Source organism: Dermacentor variabilis, chromosome 10, assembly GCF_050947875.1.
Source record: "Dermacentor variabilis isolate Ectoservices chromosome 10, ASM5094787v1, whole genome shotgun sequence".
NCBI classification, from domain to species: Eukaryota; Metazoa; Arthropoda; class Arachnida; order Ixodida; family Ixodidae; genus Dermacentor; species Dermacentor variabilis.
In genome coordinates this window covers 61,360,506-61,377,848 of record NC_134577.1, presented here as the reverse complement: position 1 = coordinate 61,377,848, position 17,343 = coordinate 61,360,506, and the positions used below count along the sequence as shown (strand labels likewise).

Sequence of the window (17,343 nt, the reverse complement as noted above, 5' to 3'; positions counted from 1 at the left end):
GTTGTTCAAATACCAGGGTCTGCCGGCATGGGGATGCCGGCAGACCCCGGACATATGCTTTCACATTTTGGAAACTACAATTGAACGATTTCTCTTTCCATTCCAAGTGTTGTTGCATTTGAAGTCGCCTGTACTCCTATTTTGTTTTGCTGCATTACTAAACCTGCATTATTTCAATTCATTCTTGATGTAACATCTTTGACTTATGTATGTCTATGACTCCACCCCCTTCTGTAATACCCTGTAAAGGGTCCTTAAGGGTCCAATAAATGATGATGAATATGTACAAGAGGAACATGAGCATCAAGAAGAGACAAAAGTTTATGTTTATAAGGTAACCAGTTTCGCTCAACTGTTCTGAAAGGGGCTGATTGATGGAAGTCTACAAAAAACGATTCTAGCTGATTGTGAATTTCCGCAAAGTTTGCTTTATTGTAATTTCGGATGTATTTAGTAGACGGCTGTCGGGTAGGAAGTTCTATAGCTATGTACTGTTATATATATATATAAAGGACGCGACCGAGTTCCTGGCGGCGCGAAGCGGACGAACGACATGCGTCCTTGATGACGTCACAACGAACTACCGACGAATCGCAAGAGCGATCAAAAAAGAAAAAAAAAAAAGAACGTTCGAACTGCGTGGATCGCTTCGAAACGGCGATTGCTCTCCGACGCTGCTCAAAATGCGGGACGTAGGAAGCGGTCCGAGCTTCCACGACAGTCACCAACGAGATTATTTTCGCGCACAATGAATGGGAGCAAACGGTGAAGTGTACGGGACCATGTGGATCCGGAATTTCTTGAAGTCTGGGCAAGTTTCAGTACATACGACATAAATGTCGCAGCAAGCACTGAAATATAACAGGTACCATGGCCAGCTTGAACGGAAGATCAAACCAGCTTTTTTTGTGTGTGTGTTCCAATCAGAAGTAAGATGCAGCAACGACGAACGACACCAGCAAGTTTCTACAGACGACCCTGGCCGAACCGTACGGATAAGGTAGCCCAGAACAACGAAGGGAAATGTACGGAAAACTACCGCCTGGCGGTAGCCCCAAACTACGCCACAGCTACCATACCTGTCTCGTGATGGTGAACTCGTCGTAATGTTCATAGCCGACGGGCTTCTGACGTGGGTCGCGGTTGTCGAACGTGATTGAAACCGTCGCCTTGGTGATGCCCGCCTGGCCGTTCTTGTACACAAGGTCCTGCAAGTTGACGGCACGCACCTGCGACAGGTTGCTGATGCCCAGCACGAAACATATTGAGTCGAGGATATTGCTTTTGCCACTGCCGTTGAGGCCCGTGATCGCGTTGAAGAGTGGGTCGAACCCCTTGATGTCGACCCGCTGTCCGTACGACTTGAAGCCGTCGATGGTTATACTCTTAATGTGCATCGCGGTGTATCAGTCATTAACGCGTCCGCGGGCACAATTCAAACGTACCAGGAACGACGCGAGTGCGAGAACTCACGCGCTGTCGTAACCGCCATATTCCGCGCACTTTTGAACGAGCCGCAGAACACGATCCCGCAAAATCTGGCGCCAGATTCGTTGCGCCTTTTGTTAACATTTCTTCGAGCAACCCGCTATTACATGGCGCTGCAATCTAGTTATTAATTTTTGTTGTTTTTTTTAAGTTTATACTATAGCGTATAAACAAGTGCATAGTCAAACAGTATGACAAAATATTTGAAAATGTCATATACAAGTTTAATAGGCTGCCAAATTTTTGTTAGCAGCGTCTTAGGTAGTAGCGTCTTATTTTTTTGTGCTATCCACAAAGCGTCAAATCCACAGCCAACATAAGTCAATTAAATATGGCGTCAAACGCAAGGACGCGCGCTGGCTGCTGCGCGTGCCCGTAGTTTCGGCAGCTTTCTCAGTGCCTTGAGCGCGGTGCGGGGTTCCATCGTAGACAAATAGCGCCCAAGGTGAAGCGACCACGCAACGGAGCCGCGGACCGGCGCCGCCGGGTCCGGTCGGGCGCGGGCGGGCGGCCATGTTCCAGTCGAAGGTTAGTCCTAGTCCGACTCGGAGCAGCATCAAGGAGGCCAACGACCACCTGCAGCTGCTTCACGTCAAGGTGGCCGAACTCGAGCGCACCGTGCAAGAGCAGGCTGAGGCCCTTATCAAGAAGGACGAGGCAATGCAGATGCGCATCCGTGACGTCGGCGACGCCAAGGACGCGCGCATAGCCGAGTTGGAAGTGCAACTGGCGGCGACGGAAGAGAGGCTACGCAAGCACGAAGAGCTGCTCCGCGAACGCGACATGCAGCTAGAGCTGCTGTCGCACCGCTACGCGCTCGTCGACGAAGTGGCCGCGTACACGCCCGTCGTGGAGAAGCTGCTGGCGGCCATGCGCAGGCTGCCAGCGAAAACGCCAAGCCGGCAAGCGCCGCGATCGCGAGCAAACTCGAGGGGAAACTTGACAGCCGCCTCGGCGTCGTCGGTGGCGACGCGCAAGAGTTCGACGCCCGGGACGCCCAACCACGACGGCGTCGGCGGCAACAGCGTACTCGTGGATGGCCACGCGTTGTCTGAACTGCGCATCGGTCGCAGTTTCAGCATCAACAGTAACTTTTCCGCATCTGACGACGAAGCCGACGTGGTTGGCGCCATGCTGTGACGAAGGACGGGTCAAGCGCGGGCGCGCTTGTTGTCGTCTGCTACGGGGGAGGAACTTAGCTTCGCGCGTTCTTCGTCTGCTTCGAGGTAGTGTCGAGTCAATGGTCGAGTTCAGACATGATAGTTTGTTGAGAAAGAGTCGGTTTGAGCGCTTTCTGGGCGCTCTTCTTCGGGAGCGCCGATTTTAGCCTAATACGTTGCGCCTGTTTCGAAACTCGGGGAAACCTGGACTATGCCTTTATCAATGCTTTAACATAAGGTAGGAAAGGGGGTTGGGGTATGACGATGATGGAATGGGGTACAGGAAATGGTGTTCCAAGGAGTAATATACGCACGGCAGAACTTGTGGCCTGAATGCGCGCAGCAAACAAATGTCTTCTGTGAATACCATTGCCTTCTTCTAAAGCAATGCTGCCTTAAAAGCTTGTGAAACAGCTTCCTGCAGTGTAGCCAATTTTATTCTTCCGCGCGCTTGCTCTTATTCGATTTGTTCGCTATATATTTACTACTATTAGGAGCACATAAGCATCGAATATGACCAGAAATACAAGAAAGTGTACTTGCCGGAATGCTGCGAAGACAGCTGCTGCAGAATGCTTGCCCAAGAAGCAGCGATTCGGCCTCTCAATGCTTAGTCACTTTGGCTGAGCGTGCTCTTTTTTTATTGTGGGAGTGTAACTTCATTTTTTATGACATCCCGTTCGCAACATGGCGTTCATCCTGAAGAAGGGCTTCAGCATCGAATGTGACTGCAGTCTTGTGCAACCGACCGTTCTACAAGGGCCTTGTGGAAGCATTCCAATGGTGATAACTTGACGATATTGTCTTGTTGTATGTGCAATGCAAGCTACTGCAACTTCAGCACCGTGGTTGTCTTCTCCACCACTCTTGTGTCTCATGGCTGTGCTGTTCTCTTGTACCTAATAGGAATCTCAACTTGTTCTCCTTAGCCCAAGATAGTGGCACACGTAGTGCATCCCCTCTGTGCTTCAAAGTCCCAACCCTTAATTTATTTGCCTAACTTATAATTTTGTTAATATATATTTGAAATGTTTGACACTTTTTGTCACATGCAGATGTTACCAGTTTTACAGTATTATTCAGTAAGCCACACTTGTAGTACCTCCACAAATGCCTGTATGCTGTGTGTGTTGTGCGTATGAAGAATGTTGGTCGGGTACCATAACTTCTTTTTTTTCTTCTGGTCTTTAGAGTTAAAGCAAGCCTTAGCACGAGCTTCCAGCTGACAAATATGTAGATAATGACAAAAATGCACTTCAGCGACTATGGTAGTGGAAAGCTAGGCTATGCTTTCTGCGCTCACTGCAATTCTAAAGTATCTATGAGTGTTGCTTCAATGAGAAAGTCCGCTATAAATGTACATAATATAGGCTATAGGATCGTTCACATTGACAATGCCACCTTTAAGAATTGGCAATGCTTGCGAGTGCACTGGCATGCTTTTAAAGGCTGCAAATACAATTTGTGGCTGCGGTGTACCGTTTCGATTGATATGACATTTAAGAAATGTTCACGAATCTACAGCTCTCTGCAATGATGTCTGTCAAAGAGCAGTCAATGTAAAACTTTGCAATGGAAAATGCCACACGTGCAAGAAAATAATTCTTAAAGCTGACCTGTCTCATGTACTGTGCAATTTCATAACTTCTGCTGATTTCTCCCCAGTGTAAACGTTTCTACTGTTGCCTACGCATTGAAAGTCTTTTGAACATTTTATTTAATCGTGCCACTTGTATTAACTCGCTGGACACTGCTGGTGGCATGTGTACATCCGTAAGGTAAAGTGATCATTATTCACAGCCACCAGTGCCAAAAAAGGAAATGTAGTGCATTACCCGTTGTAAGAGCGTATATATAGCCTGCAGCAAAAATGAGTGATTCATCTTGGAAAGAAAGCACCAAAGGTGAGAAAGGGACTCAAACTGGCACTACGCTGAACAAGCAGTTGTAATGAAGAACGCATATGCAAGTACTCAAACTTTGTTCCTTTCGATTCAGTGCATCTGCATACCTGCCATCTCATCCGAGTTTTCTGTATAGTGTACAAATTTAGGCACCCGCCGTGGTTGCTCAGTGGCTATGGTGTTAGGCTGCTGAGCACGAGGTCGCGGGATCGAATCCCGGCCACGGCGGCCGCATTTCGATGGGGGCGAAATGCGAAAACACCTGTGTACTTAGATTTAGGTGCACGTTAAAGAACCCCAGGTGGTCGAAATTTCCAGAGTCCTCCACTACGGCGTGCCTTATAATCAGAAAGTGGTTTTGGCACGTAAAACCCCATAAATTTTTAATTACAAATTTAGGCCCATCTTACAATTTTACAAATGTGTCGTATCTTACGGAAAATAAGCTCTGTTCGTGAAACAGTTTATCTCATTGGTTTTTGAACCTTCCATTGGAGATCATCTGATAGTGAAAGGAAGCCTCCAAAAGTGCTCCTCTGTGCATGCTTCAAGCAAGTTTATGTAATTAAGTTCTATAAACAGGCAAAGTAGCCAATAGCAGTGTAACTGAAAAAGTAACTACCATCTAAAAACAGTATGTTGCTTGTCAAGTCTCTATGGCTCCAAGTTAGCTGCTGTTTCTGCGCTGTGTTAATGGTAAATAATGTATAATAATTAGTTTTAATGTATCCCATAAAAGGTGCATGCTCAGGGCTAACTTAAGAATAAGTGCCTAATCTGCCCTCCCCACCTCTTTGTGGTGTCCACAGGATATTTACTAATTTTAAGGTTTCCAGGTTGGCATGGTATGCATGTGCATTTTATTTATAGTAAAGTATGCTTTCTTCATTAAAAGCTTGTTAGTTTTGAGGGATGGCTCTTTCTTTTAATTGCTTTCTTTCTGACATGAATGTTTACCTGCTTGCCAATTTTCAGTTAATTAAGGAGTTCGTGGTGTGAGACGCCATCAGTAAAGTGTGCCATAATGACTTCAAAGTTCAGACATGATCAAATTGTTTCTGTGTGCACGCAATATTTGGCTGCCACCATTTAAGGGCTTTACCTTGTCATATGCATGTTACTGCACCAAGTTAACATGGCGCTAAAATAATATCGGAATGGCAGTACTAAAGGCAATTCTGAGAATCTTGTGATGACTTAAAATGCAGTAAATATCTTGGTGTTCCACAGTTCTTGATGGAATACATTCAAAAGTCTGCATTAAGATTGCATCTGTGCCTAGGTGTTTTGTAATAGATAAATATAGCACAAGTGCATTCTGAAATGTGCTCATTTGAACTAAGACCAGATGGACCAGGTGTTGCTATAAACTCTTGTGATCATCTCGGAATCGCTTGTACGGGAAAACCTATTTGTGCATGTCAGGATAAATTAATATTTGTTGCAATTAGTTCTGTAAGTGAGTGACATTATGTTTCATTCCATTTCAGTGGCAACGTTCCCGCATCAAATATTTATTGGCATTGGAGAGTTATAGGCCAGATTTTAGTTCATTCATTCTGAGAACATGAACCCTTTAAAATATAGTACAGTAGTTTACCGCACATTGATCATGATGCAAGCCCTTGTGATTTCGTATGGCCCATCACAGTCGGGAAAAGGGGCTGTCGGTAGATTATCATCGACATGTGGCAGTTCTACTGTTGCTTGTTCTAAATTTTGGCTCTCTGCTCTACCATAATTGCAGTGTAGCTTTCTTGAAGCTTAGTCACTGCTTTTCACTTCCCTTCAGGAAAATAAAAGTAACTATTGCGAGAATGTGAACCTCCCACTTTCAAGAAGTGCTGACACAAAAAAAGAAAAAATGGTTTCTTCATGATTTCGCCCCTGATGTGTTGGTGACATCATCCAGGGCATTGCAGTGTAGCCATCCATGAATGGCATGAATCATAATAAGGTAATCAGATGCAAAGTTAACTCATCCTTGATGTTCTTCAGGCTGTCAGTGGCAGCCCTGATAACCCCAGTACTGACTGCACGTCATTTGGTACCAGGGTTGCCAGATTTAACAATCTCGCACCCAAGTGGCTTCTGTTGGCACCTTTTAGCTGTGACAGTTCCTTCTCTATTTCTTGGCTACATTTAAGACCAACATACAACATTAAATATCACAGTAGTATACCCTAAAAATTGGGCATAGGATTTTGCATAAACAGTGATGTTTGATACTTCAGTAGTAGCGTGCATTCAGCTACAAACCATAATTGTGTCTTCCGTGATGTTTAAACATAATGCCGAATTGCCATTTGAACCTGTGTCTCTTAACTATGTTGAGCAGCAGGGAGTATGGGTTGCTTTGGCAACCATTTAGGCAGTGTTTGGCTTGACTGTTTTTCTTACCTGTGGCCTACATTGGCTATCTTTTTAGTGCTTTTGAAATTTGGCATCTGAGGAACATGTACATGGTGGCCAGTCACTCACATTTGTATATTGTCTGTGCAACTGTCCCGCGAATAGTCAGTTCTTCTGTCATGGATGGTTTCTGAAAGTTTTAACAGAAGTCAACTGTACTTGTGTGTACTTGATTTTAAAGGTTGCGTAGCCCACTAGATAAAAATAGCCATGCATAAGATGTTTTTCACTCATGCCAGCTTTTAAAGCTGTTTAGCGTTATGCCGGCTTCCATGACATCTCTCATGTGCACATGGGGCAGACGAGAATTATGTGTCGCACTGCATCAGCAAATGTGCTAGCAAACACATTTGGTGTGGCATTGTTAGCGGTGGCAGAAGACTGATGTATCGCATGCATGGTTCAGCATCGTTTTTCGAGTGAGCGCAGCTCATTCACAATGCTTATCACTGAACAAACTAAATGGCCTGGCTATTGCGATAATAGGCACAAACAAATAAAAAGCACCCAAGATGCTGATGTCAGGGATTGTTCAACATAAAAATAAGGGAGTGCTGGTTGCACTTAGGTGAAATTCAATATATATATTTTTTGTTGCTTTGTTTCCTTCTGCGCGTGAAAACTTCTTGAGGCAGCTCATTGATATGCAGCTCTTCTGACCACTGTACAAAAATTGCTGTTTTCAGCCAAACCTGTTCATACAACTTTCTTGGTGTCAAGCTTTCTGCACAAAGTCGTCTAGTCTCGAAGCCGTAACGAGATATGTTGCGTGTCTTGCATCGCTTTGTGTTGTATGCTCCCTTCAGTGCCCAAACGCATGATACAACAATTGAAATGGCCTTTGCTTTCTTTTGACATGTCTTGTGAGCGTCATGTGGGTTAGTGTGTCAAGAGATGTATGTGATATGGCTCTGGATATGCCCGGTGTTTGGATTGAGGATCACCTATGCTCTGATTACATTGCAAGAACATATGGTATGATCTCTGGCGAGTGTGCTCATACCTCTTTTGAGAGTAATAATAAAGGTGTAACAAAGGTACTGGTTGAAACTATAACTTCCTGTTCAGTTTTGTTTCCACACCTAGCGTGCAAGACGAGTTTGTGATCTTGGCTTCTTCTTGAGTAGCAACTGATGTGTACGCCGTATTTCCTGCGACGGAAACAAGCTCGTGCATGTCATGCTGTACTTTTGACAAGATTGGCACATGTATCAGGATGGCTGCAATCGGTTGTGGTGTTCCCGTGAGAACTGCAGGTTTGTCAGGAATGTGCGATGTCGCAATATTCATTCAGTCATTCATTCAATCATCCATTTTATTTTCCTTCGTCAACGAAGATGGGACAGGACTATAAGCCTAAATTAGATATTATAGAGAATAGAAGTCGACCACGTCATTCAGTTCGATAATAGCTGACTGTGCTTATCCAACACCACTATAGGCCCGCAGACATGTAGTCATAGCGTCGCACAAGTGTGATGGTCGACGTATCCCCATTATCAAGCGTAATGGCATTGCGAAAGAAATTATATGTGATAACTCTCCTTGCTATTTAGCCGTCGTCCTGGTTAGATTTATGAGTTATCCGCCACGGCGCCTCCGAGTGGGTATGGCGTTGCAGTGCCGAGCGTGAGGTCCCCAGTTCGACTCCTGGCTGCGGTGGCCACATTTAGATGGGGACGAAATGCAAGATTGCTCATGCACATCAAAGAACCTCAAATGCTTGGAATTAATCTGGAGCCTGCCACTATGGGCACAGTAAGTCCCTGTGCAGTTTCCAGTCATGAAACCACACACTTTAGAAATTTACGAAATACCATTCCATTTTGCTGCAAACAGCAGTTAAGAGTTGGGAATTAAATGGGCTGCACAGTTCCTCATGACGCTTACATGATCGCCTCCATCGCCCTGGACTTCATCTTCGCTGCATCAAGACAGGCTGTATAGCAAAGACGAATTGAAGCTAGGGCAGGAACGCAAATGTACTTTCAGTGTGAACAGCAGTTATGAGCAAAAAAATTTGCCAGACGCACTCCAGACTGCTTATGTGTGGGAATGTGAAAGCATTATACTGTTTGTAGACCTTGGAACGTCATGAACGTGCTCTTTTTATACACTTGTGACATGGCGCCGCCTCCTCGCCATTGGCTGCGCCGTCACGTGCCCAGTGAGGCATGCACTAGGCCACACATTTAGTCGTGACGTGCAATGACGTCGTGACATGTGCAATGACACACGCACTGCGCATACCTTTGGTCAGCTAGAACGGTGGAGCCGGCCTCCATTCCATGACTACAACTGGTGAGTGTTTTATCGGGTTGCTTGCTGCAGTAATAAATACCATGAAAGAAAAAAAAAGGGAGGAAAGCTGCCGTGGTGTCGGGGAAGCGTGCTCGTCTCGCACCCCAGACGCGCAGGCCGAAATGCACCAAATTTTCTTTTCAATTTCGTTAACTGACTTTGCTTACAGGAACCTCCCCGAGAAATTTGGCATCAATCTGAGCATTTTTTGACATAGTTTTACTCTTTGCGCTGTGAGCCATTTTTGGTATCATTTTCGGCAACGCTGACTGAGATGGATTTTCACTCAATGGGGCATATAATGCTTTTGCATTTATATGTTGGGAAAGTAGTGGCAAGCATTTTTTTTTTCTGTCCTTCCATATCATTTTGTCCAATTTTGTCTGTGCGATATCCTGTGACGCCATTTGTAAAAAAAAATATTTAGGATTATTTGATTTCTTAACCAATATAGGTTACCACAGTAACGACGGCCGCACTTAAGTAGTGACAAAAATTTCGGCAGATCCCATCTCACCATGACTGTCTACGGTAATGCGATAAGCATTCAAGCAATGCATCGACACAACTGGTTGCTCAAGACACGTTTATGAATATCCGTGTAAGGGCCGCACATTTTTTTGCTAGAATCTCGGCTGGGTGCGGCCCTTACACGAATCGGGCCGATGACGGCCCGCTAAATGTCCCTGCTGTTTCCGCAACTGTAGCAGAGGGTAAGAGATGCGCAAATGACAACGCTGCAGTAAACGACCTCACATGCTGGCCCAGACCCTGGCCAGCGTTGACCCAAACAGTACTCCCTTCTCCAGAGGCGAAATGTCACCGATCTGAACGGGAAGACTGCCAACAAAACCGAGACGACGCGTCACCATAGAATAAAGAACAACTTTCACGCAGTGGCGCCGGCGTGAGTGGCGTGAGCATCGTCGACGGCAAAGCAGCTAGCGTCATCTAGCGGTAACGGAACTAACCTCGCTTTCCGGCGGGCCATTTTTTGTTTTCTTTGTCAAAATTTTGCCCTCCAAAGTTGGGGTGCGGCCCTTACACGAGTGCATACGGTATTTAAGATTTGTGGCTGTTATTCTGAGGCGCGTCGGTTTCGGCCCACGTTGCTGTGGCACTGGCTTGCCAATGTCGGCCATAAGCACGACGGCATGACGACGACTGCATAACGACAACGCAGTCACGACAGTACAATGACGAAGTTCTTTAGGAAATGCATGACGAAAGCGTCGAAGGCGGTATGACGATGATGGCTTGACGGCGACTTTATCGCGAAGACTGGCGATGAAGGAGTCACGACGACAGCATTACGACTATGGTATGATAACACTGTGATCACAATGGCGTGTGGACCACGGCATGACGAGTCTGATGACGAAGTCAGAATGACGGTGATGGAACTACCACGACGGTAGCAATAACGGCAATGGCGGGACGAGAATCACTTGACAAAGCTGGAGTGACGACGATGGAACGGCGACGACGGTATGACAACGAATGCATGACGACAATGGCGTATGACAAGAATTGGATGACGATCTAGAGTGACGACGAAGGTATGACGAGAGCCAGATGGTGAAGCTGGAATGTCCAGGGCAGCGTCACAACTACCCAAGCCCGAACTATATTAGACAAGTTGGTTCGCTGGGCCGGCGGGAAAGAGGTGATGACGACCGCACGACGAAAGCAAAATGACGAAGCTGCAATGAAGACAATATGATGACTACGAAGGCATCACATCACGACGAGGTGCGACAACGAATGGATCACGGCTGTACGACGACAATGGCGTACGTGTGACGAGAGTAGGATGACGAAGCTGGAATGATGCAATGCAATGACCACGATGGCATCACAACCACGAGTATATATCGAGAGGCTGGAGCTATAGTAGACAATTTGGGTCACTGGGTCAGTGTATGAGGGTAGATAGATTCAGGCAAAAAAAATGCTAATCTCATTAAATCAGGTTTGTGACGGCCTCCGCGCCGCTTTCGGTCTAAAATTGCATTCACGTGAAACAGGCTTTATGCAAGGAAGTTGGCAGTTGTCCAAGAACGTGTTCGTTGTTTAAGGAGAGCCGTCAGGCATTGCAGCGTACAGTATGGAGCCCAGAGTGAGCGCCGCGGGACTTTAGCTGTCAACAGAAACGCAGAAAAGTACCGGTACGTCAGTGACCCTGAAAGGGTGAAATAGTTCGCGTAGTTCTACATTGAATGCCAGCAGTTCCCGCCCTCAATTTCTATTCCTTCTACCATCCGCTTCTCGGCCGGTGGAAGCACTGTTGTGGGTGTGGGCCAATGCTTGACGTCATCATCAGTAGCAGCGAACACGAGCACACGCAGCACGGATAGCCGCGAGGTCCTGGTGCCCAGCTCCTGCCTTCTTCCCACTTCTACGCTCGAAAGAACCGAAGAAATGGCCGGTAAGCGTACTATATGCTTGAAAACTGTAGCATTTGAGTTCGCAGTTGGAAGGCTATGCCGCTCCACTGTTAAGGTAAACAGTAGGCTTGGTGTAACTGAGGAACGGGTTGGAACGGTAAATAAGTTAGTGTCGGATCAAGGAAATGCAATAAGATCACTTGAACAACAAGTATCTGCCGTGCGAAAGAAAAACGTCGATATTGAAAACAGAAGTCGCAGGCTTAATCTCGTCTTCTATGGAATAGATGACGGAAACCATTCTGAAACGTGGTGGATTCAATCAGAAAACTTGGTTAAAGATATTTGCAAAACTAACCTGGGGATCGAACTGAATTCGATACAAAGGGCACACCGAGTAGGTCGTTACAGCGATAGGTTCAAAAGGCCAGTCCTAGTAAATTTTTCTTCATATAAGGAAAAACAGGACGTCTTGTCAAATGCCAATAAGTTCAAGGGGTCGCCCTACAGTGTGGATCAGGATTATTCATCCGATACCCGAGAAATACGGAAGCATCTGTGGGAATACGCAAAAGTTAAAAAAGCGGACAGCAATAACAAGGTAAAGCTAAACTTCGACAAACTTATTATTAACGGAAAGACCTTCACGTGGGACAAAGAAAAAAAAGAAGTTGTTCCATTCAGGGAACGATGACGCAATAGAAAGGAAATGAAACAAGTGTGTCGTAACCTCGTTGCCGTTGTAGTAAACTGTAGGAGTATAATAAACAAAGTCGATGAATTCGCTGGTCTGATAGAGTCTGTCAAGGCTGATATCGTTTTTGGCACAGAATCGTGGCTGAACCCGTCTATCACGGATAGTGAAGTATTCCCTAAAGAATTCATTGCTTATCGGAAGGACAGGCCCCGCCTCGGTGGAGGGGTGTTTTTGTTAATTCACTCTTCTCTTAAATCATTTATGCTAGATCTTGATACCTACGATGTTGAATCAATTTGGTGCTCAGTCACCCTACCTGATAACTCCTCATACGCTGTTGGATCATTCTACAGACCACCGAACTCAAATTTAAAACTGTTGCAATCTTTGTTTGACATCGTTTCGGAGGCATCCCGGCAGCCTATTTTGCTTGCGGGTGATTTTAACTTACCTGACTTGGAATGGCTAGAAGGTGATTGTGTATGCAAAGTTGACAGCCGTATTAACCTAGAAATGAAAAACATTGTAAACACCTTCGGACTGTTACAGTATGTCAATGCTCCAACTCGGAATAATAACATTCTGGACCTTTTGTTCTGCAGTTCACCTACCCTTATTAGCTCGGTTTATATAATACCAGGAATAAGTGACCATCACGCCGTCATTGCAAACATTAAAACAGATATTAACCGATCAACGTCACCCGCTTCAAGGAGAGTTTTTTTCTTCGAAAAAGGTGATTATCCTAGTATCTCCTAGGAGCTCCTCGATTACTTGCCGGTTTTTGAATGTCTTGCTGAGGATTACGACATCCATGATTTATGGCGGGTATTTAAAGATAAACTGCTTGAGCTTACGGACAAATATGTTCCAAGCATAGACTCCACCAGACTCGAGAAACGTAAGAAACCCTGGGTGAATTCGCGTATTCTCAGAATAATTAAAAAAAGAAAGAGAGCATTTAATAGATACAAAAAAACTAAAAGTATGAATCACATAAAAAAGTTATCTGAAGTAACACAGGAGTATAAGTTTGCTATAAAAAATACGAAGGAAGAGTACTTTAAGACATTCAACGACAGAATGAAAACTAATCCTAAACATTTTTGGAGGTTTTTAAAAGGATGCGGATCAGATTTTGTAGGAATAAATGAAAATGTTTGTAATCAACAAATAATTACAGACGATATTGAAAAGGTAACGTGTTTGAATACATATTTTCAACCTGTCTTCCTACCTAAATGCAATCATAGCTCTACACCACAAGCAAGCAGATTTCCTTTAATGGAACAAGTTGAATTAAGCGTTAGAGGCATCGAGGCACTCCTAAAGGTCATAGATGAAACCAAAGCAAACGGTCCGGATGGTATATCTCCACGTATACTAAAGCGGTGTGCTGCACCTATCTCGATGTACCTTTATTTAATCTATGTGAAATCGCTATCCACAGGACTCTTACCTAATGATTGGAAAACCGCTCAAGTTGTACCTATTCATAAAGGGGGTTCGAAAAGAGATGTCGCAAATTACAGGCCTATCTCACTAACATCCATCTCGTGCAAGATCATTGAGCATATTATATATGCTGAGATAATGCGTCATATAACAAATAATAATATACTGATCAAAGAACAACATGGGTTTCGGAAAGGTCTATCTTGCACAACACAATTAATTGAATTTTACCATGAATTGGCACTTGATGTTGACGAGGGAGGACAAACAGATTGTGTCTTTTTAGACTTTCGCAAGGCTTTCGACACAGTGTCACATCCACTTCTTCTTATTAAACTTAAGATGTTAAATATTCACTCAAGCGTACTCGCTTGGATTGAAAATTATTTGTCTCAGCGCCGACAATGTGTTGTTTTGAACGGCAAAAGCTCGGCATACGCTGATGTGACGTCAGGAGTCCCACAGGGCTCAGTCTTAGGGCCACTTTTGTTTTTACTTTATATAAATGATATCTCTGTTGGTATTTCTTCATGTATACGGTTGTTTGCCGACGATTGTGTTGTTTATAGGAAAATTAAGAGTGAACAAGATGCTGCCATGTTACAATCTGACTTAGAATGTATTAATACTTGGTGTTCCACTTGGAAGATGAATTTGAATTTAAAAAAGTGTGTTCATGTATCTTTTACAAGAAAGAAGAAACGGATTGTAAATCTTTACCAGATAAATAATACCCTGATAAAAAACGAACCTATATACAAGTATCTAGGTGTGACGCTATCATCCGACTGCTCATGGTCTGCTCATGTGGATGACGTCATTGTAAAAGCTGGTAGGGCACTCAATTTTATTCAGAGGAACTTGAAATGTTCACAGCCGAACCTGAAGAAAACTGCTTACCTAACATGTGTTAGACCAATCTTGGAATACGCCTGTGCCGTCTGGGACCCCGCGCAAAAGAACTTGATTGATAAGCTGGAAAGAATTCAAAACCGAGCTGCTAGGTTCGTCCTGGGGCGGTATGGGCGGAGAGAAAGTTGTACTAAAATGAAACTTGAATTGAATTGGGAACTGCTTTCTTCTAGACGGAAAAAGTTGAGACTGAAGTTTTTATACCTCATATTTAATAATAAGACTGGAATTAGTAGTAAAAGCTACTTGAAAGAACCACATTATATTTCTAGGCGTAATGACCATTCACTTAAAATCCGCGAATACCGTGCCAGGACGTTCTTGTTTGCGGATTCCTTTTTTGTCAGAACTATTGTGGAGTGGAATCAGCTGTGTGAAGAGCAAGTGTGCTGTACGAATGAAGATTTGTTTTTTTCCCTGCTGTAACCCCCCTGCTATAACGCCTTCGGGCAATGCGGGGTAATTCTTGAATAAAGAATAAAGAATAAAGCACGAGGTAGCGGGCTCGACTCCCGGTCGCATTGCAGTGAGCTAGACCTGCAATGGAGTGCGAAAAACGATGATCGTATCGCTAGATATTTTCAGTGCACGCTACGTGTGGACTAACGAGAAAAAATAAATTAGTTTAGACTAATAAAGTACTCGTTGAAAACTATAGATTTTCGGTAATTACGTGGTAAGAGGTCCAACTTCGCGCCAGAACCCCGGCGCCGGTACGAAAGTGCGAAAAAAAAAAAAAAAGCACGAGAAAGTGCCTTTGGTAAGTCTGACCTGTTTGAGCTCACACACACACGCGCACACACCATCAATTGGCAACATCAGTCGTTCGTCAGCAACACTTTGCGCTGTTTGAGCTCAAGGTCTACAAAGGAGTGTCTGTCAATGCGCAAAAAAAAAGGGGGGGGAAAACGCATACGTATAAGCGCTGCTACGCCTCACGCCACCTCACCCAGAATGAGCCGGTCGGGCTCCGAAAGCTTTCTTTTTTAAGAAATTTTTGTTGGAGTTTTCCCTCTATAATTCAACATCGGATATATACGCGTATTACAGTTTGCGGAATATCGGGCACATAAGAGGTGCGTGGCAGCAACTCTGGTGCTTTGATTGCTGATATTTGTTTCCAGTTGTTAGAGGTGTCTAACGTTCATTTAACGCAAAAAAAAAAACGCAGTCGAAAACATCATGTCTGTACTCCTTTATCTGTTGGTGTAACCCATATATGTATATAGGGCATTTGTATTGCATCTACTTCTGTTTACATATACCAGTGGGACCAAAATCGACTGCCCATAAAAAGCAAACGCATAAGGTACCAAGATGAAAAAAAAGTTTCAAGGTATAACGTGCCATTTGTTTATCTAGCCGACGTCTTCCTAATTCTCGCGCTCTCCTGCCATCGCTGGTGCGTGATTGGCTTGTAGTGCAGTCACATGACATTTCGGCAAGATAGCGTTTTTTTTTCTTGCTTTTTGCTTTGTTTTTTAACTGGCCCCAAAGCGTGGTTTGCACCAACATACGTATGAACGAGGATTGACTGTACGCAATACAGCTTCAAGACGAGTATTGATAATAAATGTAGTATGACGCAAATTATAGAGCGACAAGAAACGGGATTAACCGGGGCGCCCGATGTTTATTAATCATATCATAAGAAGCCAACAAAAAAGACATTAAGGACAACACAGGGGAAATTACAATTGTACTTAGACAAGTAATTTCCGCTCTTGTCTTTGGTGTCTTTGTTTGTTGGCAAATTGTAGATGTTATTTGCTTTTGCACGTGTGCTGAGAGGTCTGGAATGTTTTCGGGGTGGGGGTTTAGCGGCGTTCTATGTGTCGGAGGAGGATTAGAAGAGGGGAGCGGGAAAGGGAGAATGGCGATTTCTCGAAACTTATCTATGGACACCAACGTGTGGGGGTGCCTCTTTTTCTCTAGTGCTCCGCTTTTCTTCTTCTTTTCTTTCTTTTTCTTTTGCGCTATAGTTAAAGATAGTCATACCACATCGCCAATTTTTTTTTTTGAATTTTGCCCTCTCTAATGACCTCGCACCGAATCTCCACTTATTTCCCATGCAGCAGTAAACCGACGTTGGCAGGGTACCTGCCTGTCCTCTCCGCCCTCTTCGTCGGGCGAGAGCTCGGCGGCTTCCCAGGAGGGCAGCCCCGTCGACTCGAGGGCCGCTTCACCGCGAGGCTCCCATTCTTACGACAGTGAGTCGGCGAAATTTCTCAACGCCACCGCGAGGGACGTTCGGATGACGACCTTAGTAAAGCACAACTGCAACGAAATTTCACTTTGGCCAAGTTGGTTATAAATGAGCACGCGTACACCACTGAAGCGTTCGTGGCAAAGCCGAGGAGCTGGTAATAGCGTAATATTCGTGTCAGCAGCCTTTGAAAAAGAAAGCATTGAGCAGATGTCTCGTGCATCTAATAGCTGGCGACTATGACGCAAGAGCAAGCACGTCGCCTCCGAGATCTTTATTAACGGGCGCACGCCAATCTCGGAGCCCATGTGGAGGAGCCGCGCATTCTAGGTCATGCATCACTTGCGGCGTGCGGTATGAAGGCCGGCGGTCCTTCTTTTCTCTTGCTTTTCAGTTTCGGTGTAGAAAATGGCTATTTTTC

General features: G+C 44.8%; 1 protein-coding gene across 1 annotated transcript in view; it reads right to left on the bottom strand.

Annotated features, from left to right (window-relative positions):
- Positions 1–1,553, bottom strand: part of SMC2 (structural maintenance of chromosomes 2) — a 77,996-nt gene extending 76,443 nt beyond the window's left edge. The window contains exon 1 of the mRNA XM_075672849.1: positions 1,080–1,553. Coding sequence (XP_075528964.1) covers positions 1,080–1,397 — 318 coding nt within the window. The 5' untranslated portion in view covers positions 1,398–1,553. The remainder of the gene's footprint in view (positions 1–1,079) is intronic.
- Between the last annotated feature and the right edge of the window lie 15,790 nt (positions 1,554–17,343).